Below are 7,601 nucleotides of genomic sequence, written 5' to 3'. Positions count from 1 at the left end.
GAAGAAGAAGAAGAAGAAAGAATTAACTTTTGTTTGGGTTCATCTGCATTTTTGATGTCCCCTAGGAGGGGGAGGAGAACCGGGTTTTACATCTCCCTTTAAAGGATAGAAAACTGGCGCCAGCAAGATTACCCCGACCTCTCCCGTACACGATCTCATTTATTAACCGAGGCTCAGAGACGTCAAACAAGTAGCTCAAGGGCACCCAGCGGGCGGTGCAGTTGGCAGGGCCCGGCGCCTCCTCCCTCGTGACTCCAGCGGCCCTCCTGCCCCACCCTCCGGCGAAGTTCGCCTCCGGAGGCTGGGGTTGCAGCCGAATCTTGGGGCCCTTCCGCTGCCGCCCTGCCCGCCCTCGAGGAATCCGTGCGCGGGGCAGAGGCGGGCTTTGGGGTTTGGGAGCCAGGGAGGGACTCGGGCTCCGATGATCCCTCCCCCTAGTGCCCGATCCTCCTCCCGCGGGCCCGAAGGGCCCCTCCCCTTCTGGCGGGTCCGCGCGCCCCCTGCCCGCGAGCCCGCCCCGCCCCCGCCCCGGGGCTCCTCCGTGCCGCCCCCGCTGAGTCAGCGTAAACCAAGCTGCGGAGGGCGGCGGCGGCCGGCCGAGCTTGCCCCGAGGCTAACTGCTGCGTTTGTGCGCCCTCCCCACCTTCGACTCGCCTGCTCCGCCCCCGGGGAGAGGTTCAAGTCCCGGCGCTGGCTGCAGCAGCCGAGCGGCAGGAGAGCGCGCGTCGAGCCCGCGCGGCCCAGGTGCAAGCATGACTGCCATCGCCGTGCAGGTAGCTCGCAGGGCCCAGGTGGGGAGCGGGACTGGCCGCCCCCCACTTCCTTGCAAGCCCGGGGGCTCTGCCCCAACAGGGGTAGGAGGGTTCGGGACCCACAGCGAGCGCCAGTCTCGGGCCAGGAGGGGGAGCGTCCCGCCGTGCCCGCCAGGGTTGCAAACCGGCCGGGTCGCGGGGAGGACGGTGGAGCGGAAAGCAACTTGGGGGCGCGCGCCCCACCCCGATGCTCCGGCGGCGCGGTCTCCCCCCCCCCCACGCTTGTGCTCGTGACCCTGACCCCGGGCCCCCCAGACTTCCCTGGGAAGGTTTTTCCTGGTTCTTTGGGGTTGCGGGATTCCGAAATTCCAGGGACCTCTAAGTTAGGTTCCCCAGAGGGGTCCCTTCTTTTTAAGAAACGAGGCGCGTCTGGGGAGGAGGACGGACAGAATCCACTTGCAGAGTGAAGCTTGCCTTCTGTAACCGAGAGAATGCCGCTCCTGGAAACCAGAACTTTCTGGGGCCATCTCCCCGTTGCTGCCTATCTCTGGCGAGGGGAGGAACCCGCATCTCCGAAGATTTAGTTTCTTCTGTAAAGATGTTTAGATTGGCAAAGAACCTACGCGCTCCTACGGCCTCCGCTAGGCCTGCCGCTCTCCCGAGGAAGGTTCCCGAGGTGGCGGGACCGCCATCCCGCGGGCGAGCTTCATTCACGCGAAGGCATCCCAGGAGCTCGCCTTCTGCAGAGGCTGAAAGGGCTGTCCCGATGATTAGAGACCCGTCGTCTTCGCCCAGCTCCTCGGGTCCCCACCGCGCGGACTCAGGCGGGTACTGCCACGCCCACGTTACAGGTCAGGGAACAGACTCGGACGTGCCCAGCTCTGCGGGCTCAGCCGCGGAACTGACATTCGAACCCAGGACTTCCTGGCTCCAAACTCAGCTCCTCTTATTACCTTCCCCTAACAGGAGAAACCTCACCCACGGGCCACCCCCAAACCCCTATTAGCCTGGACAAAACCGCTTGGGTGGGACAGGGAATGGGGCGCAGTGAGCTCTTCTTGGTTCTGGGGCATAATCTTGAATGGTGACCAGGCAGCTCCCTGTGACAGGTTCTGGGAGGACAAAGACAGGCCGTGAGTGACGCGAGAGGGTGGGAGGGAGTGTGGGCTCACCGCTCAGGGAGCTCAGGGTCGTGTGTCAGAGGCTGGAGATGTGGGGAGTGATGGGAAGGAGCTCAAGGTGTCTACCTGGGGGTGCTGTTGGTGGAGGGGAGCAGATGAGGCCTTTGGTTATAAGGGTAGATAGGGCTGTGGCATAGACACAGTCCCGGGAGTGTCGAGTAATGCTGTTCTACAGGTCAGTAGAAATCATTCAGGGTTAGAGAGGAAAAGGGGAAGTTTTTTTTAGTGGGGGAAATCAGGGCTGTTAGAAGTGTTAAATGCCTTTCCCCAAAGTTCCACAGTGGGGGGCTGGCAGGTGCAGGCAGGGCTGCCCCCATCCCCTCTGTCCACTGATCCTACGGTTCGAGTTGCCCTCCAGGAAGTGTCGGGCCCTCTCAGAACACATGTAGAGTATTATGCTTTGCATCACACAGAACCATGAGGGATGTGTGCTGGGGTCTAGGGGGTGGGGGTGCAGAAAGAAGACTCCAACATATATTACTGTAATTAATACTATTACTAGCATCGTGAACTGGGTGCTGATCAGGAGCCAAGCATCTTTATATACACGAGCTCATGTAATCCTTGGGAGTTTTACTGGTGGTGCAAGAGTTTAAATGAAGTCCTTTGGGTGTGGGAGGAGAAAACTATGAAATGACATCAGCTGTCTCCTCTTTCTGATCCCATCGTGATGTCTGAGGGCTGGAGGTTAAAGTCCAGTCTGTCCCCAGGACAGGTGGGGCTGAACAAGGGACAGGACGTGCCTGTTTTGCAGACAGCGTGATTTCCAGGGTCAAAAGGTTTCTGGGTGCTGTGGCTTTGTGACTTGGATTCTCTGCAGCCGGGGAACTCCCAGCCCAGGGCTTCATCCATCTCTGGGCGTTGTGGCTTTGCCGGGTGATTCATGCAAGGGTCACTAGCCCCGTTTATAGATGAGAAAACAAGGGCCAGAGGAGTCAAGAAACTGCCCAAGGACAAACCTTTAGCCGTTTGAAGACTAGATACAGAGGTTTGCAAAGTATGCTTTGGTTTGTTTCTTAGCAACAGAGCCCTTTGCTTCCTAATGAAATCCAATTGTATTAGAAAATCCAAACAGACTCCTTGAACCCCAGTGTCTCCTACCTGGGGGTTCTTTTTATTTTTTAATCATATTTTAAATTGTGGAATATAACATAGAAGTGATAACTTTCCAAGTTCAATTTAACAAGTAGTTAGCAAATTTCAAAGAATGTTATGGGTTACAGTTCCACGGTTTCAGTTATTTCCTTATTGTGAAATATAACATATATTCAAAAAGGTAATAACTTTCAAAGTACAATTTAACAAGTAGTTATATAGGAAATTTCCAAAAACATTATGAGTTATATTTAAAAAAATGTTTATTGTGGTAACATATATACAATATAAAATTTCCCATTTTGACCACTTGCAGTATATACTTTCAAGTATACAATTCAGTGGCGTGCGTTAGAGTCACAATGTTGTGCTACCATTGCCACCCTCCATTACCAGAACGTTTCCGTCATCCCAAACAGAAGCTCTGCACCCATTCAGGTTGGCTGGGGGCTCTTTACAGTGCCCCAGCTGCCTTGGTCTCAGGGCCTGAATTGGGGTCCCGGTTCTAGCTCTGGCCCGGCCCTTCGGGCCTGTGAAAATGCACACTAGGTCCAAGGCCTAGCAGCAAGGCTCTGTGCTTGAAGCCCAGAGAGTATTCCTTGGCTGATTGGCTCTCACCTCCTGCACTTACGTAACTGGCACGGCAGCTGTCACAGGCTTTGTTGAGATTTAGGTGAGTGCTCTTCAGCAAGTCACCTGACTTCTGCTTGACTTAGTTTCCCTCTATATTCCACCACCACCACCCCACCCCTGCCTTTATGAAACTTCTTACTCTACCGACCTCACAGGTTTAGGATAACATGGGATCTTCTTTGGGCAGAGGTGCTGAAGCCAAAAGTATTATTCGTGTGTGCCTGGGGTTGAAGCTGGGGTCAGCGTTAGCAGATCATCTTTGCTAGGGCTCTGAGCCCAGGGGTCTCCAGGAGAGCAGCTTTGCTTTATGTCCCTCGCTGAGAGGTGTGGTCTGGATTTGCCTCTGGAAACCTCCATCTGCACACAGCACAGGGTGCACCCCCCAGCCCCCATGTCTCCATCTCCTGATTTCCAAGCAGTGCCCAGTCCGCTTGAGCTTTTTGCTTACCTCCCAATCTGGGGCGGAACCTCCTGGGCTGCTTCTGTACACACTGTAAAGGGCCTAAAGTCTTGAAGTTTAATTTATGGCTGGGTGGGAGACTTGGTTTAGAGGAAGTGACAGTGACTAAATACCTGACCCTCCGTTTATCCCCCAGCTTTTCTGGGATGCTCCAGGCCAATCACTGTGCCAGGTACTGGGGCACGGCAGTGTTTAAACAGTATCCAAGTGAGACAAACAATAAGATAAAGCGGGATCAGAAAAGAGAAGGATACAGAGAGGGTGCCTGATGGAGGAGGACAGGAGGGGACTCACTCTGGGTTGGGGGGCCAGGAAAGGCCTCTCTGCAGAGGTGAGCTGAGATGTGAAGAGTGGAGAAGGCAGCCTCAAGGGGTGGCCAGAGCTGAAGGAGAGCTGGAGTGGGGTGGGCAGTAGGCCTGAAGGAGGAAGGAAGTACCAGGCTTGCTCCAGGCATGGGAAGGGGGGCTGCCATGGCTGCACAGAGTGGCGAGGGAGAATGTGCTAGAAGGTAAATTTGGAGCTGGGGGCAGGGCTGGGTGTGCAGGGCCTCTAGGTGAAGAGTTTACTCTTTGAAGTATTCCTTGTTTTTTGGCTTTCTGGGTTGGGGATGGAGAGCAGTGCCTGGGCAGTGTCCCAGGATGGCGAGCCCAGGACACATCTCACCGGATGCACAGCCCACAAAGGTGTTAGGTGGTGCGGTCTTCCTGTGCTAGAACCAGAGGTCAAGGGAAAGCATCTGTGGCTTCCCTGCACCTAGAAGCTGCTAGAACAGACAGTTTGGCTAGCCAGCTCTGGGTGAGGGCTGAGCAAAACTGAAGAGCAAGGTGCAAATATCCGTTTCAGGACTGGAAAGCGAGATCATACCATGGAGACCTGAGTAGAATGTGGGAAGTACAGGACTGGAGTGGGGTGTGCACCAGAGGCTTCCTGGAGGAGATGGGGGGCAGATTTCCCTTATATTGATAAGCTTGTCTTCCAGGCACTTCTCCCAGCGCTTGAAACCCAGCCTGGCAGGTATTCTTGTTTTGCATAAAAGGAAATTGAGGAAGGCTCCGTGCTCAAGGTCACACAAGCCAGCCAAGACATGTTCTTAGAATTCAGAACTGATTAGCATTTGCCAGCCAGTAGAATTTGGATTTCTTTTAAGGAAACAAAGGTCAGGGAACTCGGTGCTTGGTGAATAACTGAACAGTAAATGCTTATAGGTCCTGAATGAAGGACAGAGGACAGGCAGAATGGGGGGGATGGAGGGTCTCCCCAAAGAAGATGGGTCTGTGTGCTTGTCTCAAAAGATGAGGAGGAAATGGGGAGGGAGCTATGAGTAAAGGTGGGTGCTCCAGGTTTCATGGGAGACCAGAACAAAAAACACGGCCTTGAGGGGTTGGACGGCATATTGGGGAGAAAGCGACTACGGCAGGGGCTCCCCCGAGGGTTGGAAGGGTGCAGGCAGGTTTTCCTCTCACCTGGCTGCCTCCTGGGGGTTCTTCCAGGCCCAGAAGCTGCAGGCCCGGCGGAGGCCCCAGAAGTCCTTCTTCGAATCCCTCATCCGGACCTTGATCATCGTGTGCTCTGCCTTGGCCCTGGTCTTGTCCTCCATCTCCATCTGCGACGGCCGCTGGCTCCTGGCCCAGGACCACCTCTTTGGGCTGTGGCACTTCTGCACCGTGACCGACAAGGACGGGCTGCACTGCCTCCAGGACCTGAGCCAGGCCCATGTGCCCGGGCTGGCCGTGGGCATGAGCCTGGTCCGCACCATGGACGCCCTGGCTGTGGTGGTCGCCATCTTCGGCCTGGAGCTGCTCATGGTGTCCCAGCTGTGCGGGGAGGTCCACGCCCGGTGCAGGTGGGCCATGGGCTCCATCCTCCTCCTCGTCTCTTTTGTCCTCTCCTCTGGGGGGCTCCTGAGTTTCGTGATCCTCCTCAACAGCCAGGTCACATTCGTCGGCTTCACCCTCATGTTCTGGTGCGAGTTCACAGCCTCCTTTCTCTTCTTCCTGAATGCCATCGGCGGCCTCCACATCAACAGCATCACCCAGCCGTGGGACCAGCCAGGGACATTTTAGCCTCCCTGCCCCGCCCCTCTGGGGACATTGGCTTTTATGGGACTGTTCCAAAAGCTGACTTCCGGTGGGGGTAGGATTGGGACAGTGACCATGAAACTACTGCCTCTTAGCTGCTAACCTTTGGGTGGTCTCTCAGAAACGGCCCAGAGGCCTTTGTAGCTTAGCTACAAATGTTATTAGTGCATTGATTTTAGAAGAAGAAAAGCATTTTAAAACTCTTCTCTTGCATCCTTCTTTCTAGGACTGGAATAGATTGGCAGGTGGCAAGGGTAGAAGGTGTCCAGGCCATGCCTGTTTTGTGGACTCTGCACATCTATGAGGTTATGGGGTCCCTGAGATCTCCCAGGCTTGCTAACAGTGACTCACGCTTCCAGCTAAGGGTCCAGTGGATGATTTGGACACTAGGAATTTCTCCCACCAGCTCAAAGGATCCTTGTGCATATTTCCCTGGCCTCGGCTTTCTCCAGGCGGAGCTCAGGTCTCTCTTCAGGATTTCTTGTGCATAGTGTGTTTTCAGACCCTTTGACTTGATTTGACCCCTACCCTTTGACCATTACCCTACAGGTTACCTTGGGTAACCCCAGCTCCCAGCAGCTGGCTGCCCCCTTCGGGGAACTCTGCCTGGGGTCCTGCCTTAAGGAGGCATTCTTTTCTCCTTGGAGAATAGTCCTTGAGCAAGCCCTTGGCAGGAGGGTCCACCTGACTTCTGATACAGTCCTCCCTCGGGTGAGGGTGCATGTCCATCCATTTGCAAGGGCCAGACAGCTCCAGGGTGCCATTTGGGTCCCAGGACTCGGCTGTTTTCAGAGCACATACTTAGACCTGCTGGACACCACAGGGGTGAAGGGGAATGGCCAGACCTTGGGTAATGATTAATGACCATTCTGGGGATGAAATGGGGTGAAGGGGGGTGGTGGGTGGGCAGGAACCAGTGGAGATTTCCATCTTTGCCTGCAGGTGAGCATTTTTTGTGCATCAGACTGTCCCCTTTCCAGGTGCTTTTCTGCCCAGGAGCAGGTAGGGTTTTGCCCTGGGCTCATTTCCTTCTACACTGGCTCCCTCCTCCCCGTGCTGGATTCTGTCTTCCACCAGTGACATGGGACTTCTCGTCATTTACCCTGCACTTGTCACTGCAAATTCCCTTCTTGGACCAGGCTGAGTGCCTATACTTACCTCCAGTCATTTTTTTTTTCTTTTTAACTTTTATTCCAAGATACACGGAGGCCATGGAGATCACCTAAGAAAGGTGTCTGTGGACTAATCACATTTGCAGGAAATAAAATTCATCAAAGCCTCCTACAAGCTCGGTTTCTTAGTGCTAGGAAGTGGGAATTTGGCCTTTCCACTCAGGGAGCAGTCCACGGGTTCACAGGGGTGGTCCCTGTCTCCACAGCGGGGAGCGGGGAGGTGGGAAGTC

At 55.0% G+C, this 7,601-nt stretch overlaps 1 protein-coding gene across 1 annotated transcript; it reads left to right on the top strand.

The window, feature by feature from the left end:
- Positions 1-538: 538 nt before the first annotated feature.
- Positions 539-7,076, top strand: TMEM37 (transmembrane protein 37). The gene is made up of 2 exons (XM_037849681.1): positions 539-773; positions 5,612-7,076. Exons 1-2 carry the CDS (start codon positions 753-755, stop codon positions 6,182-6,184), a joined length of 594 nt encoding a protein of 197 aa, XP_037705609.1. The 5' UTR covers positions 539-752; the 3' UTR covers positions 6,185-7,076.
- The last annotated feature ends 525 nt before the right edge of the window (positions 7,077-7,601 follow it).

Source organism: Choloepus didactylus, chromosome 9, assembly GCF_015220235.1.
Source record: "Choloepus didactylus isolate mChoDid1 chromosome 9, mChoDid1.pri, whole genome shotgun sequence".
Classification (NCBI taxonomy): Eukaryota; Metazoa; Chordata; class Mammalia; order Pilosa; family Megalonychidae; genus Choloepus; species Choloepus didactylus.
The sequence above is the reverse complement of the archived record's forward strand: the minus strand, read 5'-3'. Positions and strand labels throughout refer to the sequence as shown.

Bases quoted from the DNA above. Each gene is read 5' to 3' on its own strand.
- TMEM37 (XM_037849681.1), top strand. From the start codon at position 753: ATGACTGCCATCGCCGTGCAG. The intron at 774-5,611 runs GTAGCTCGCAGG...GGGTTCTTCCAG, and splicing joins TGACTGCCATCGCCGTGCAG to GCCCAGAAGCTGCAGGCCCG.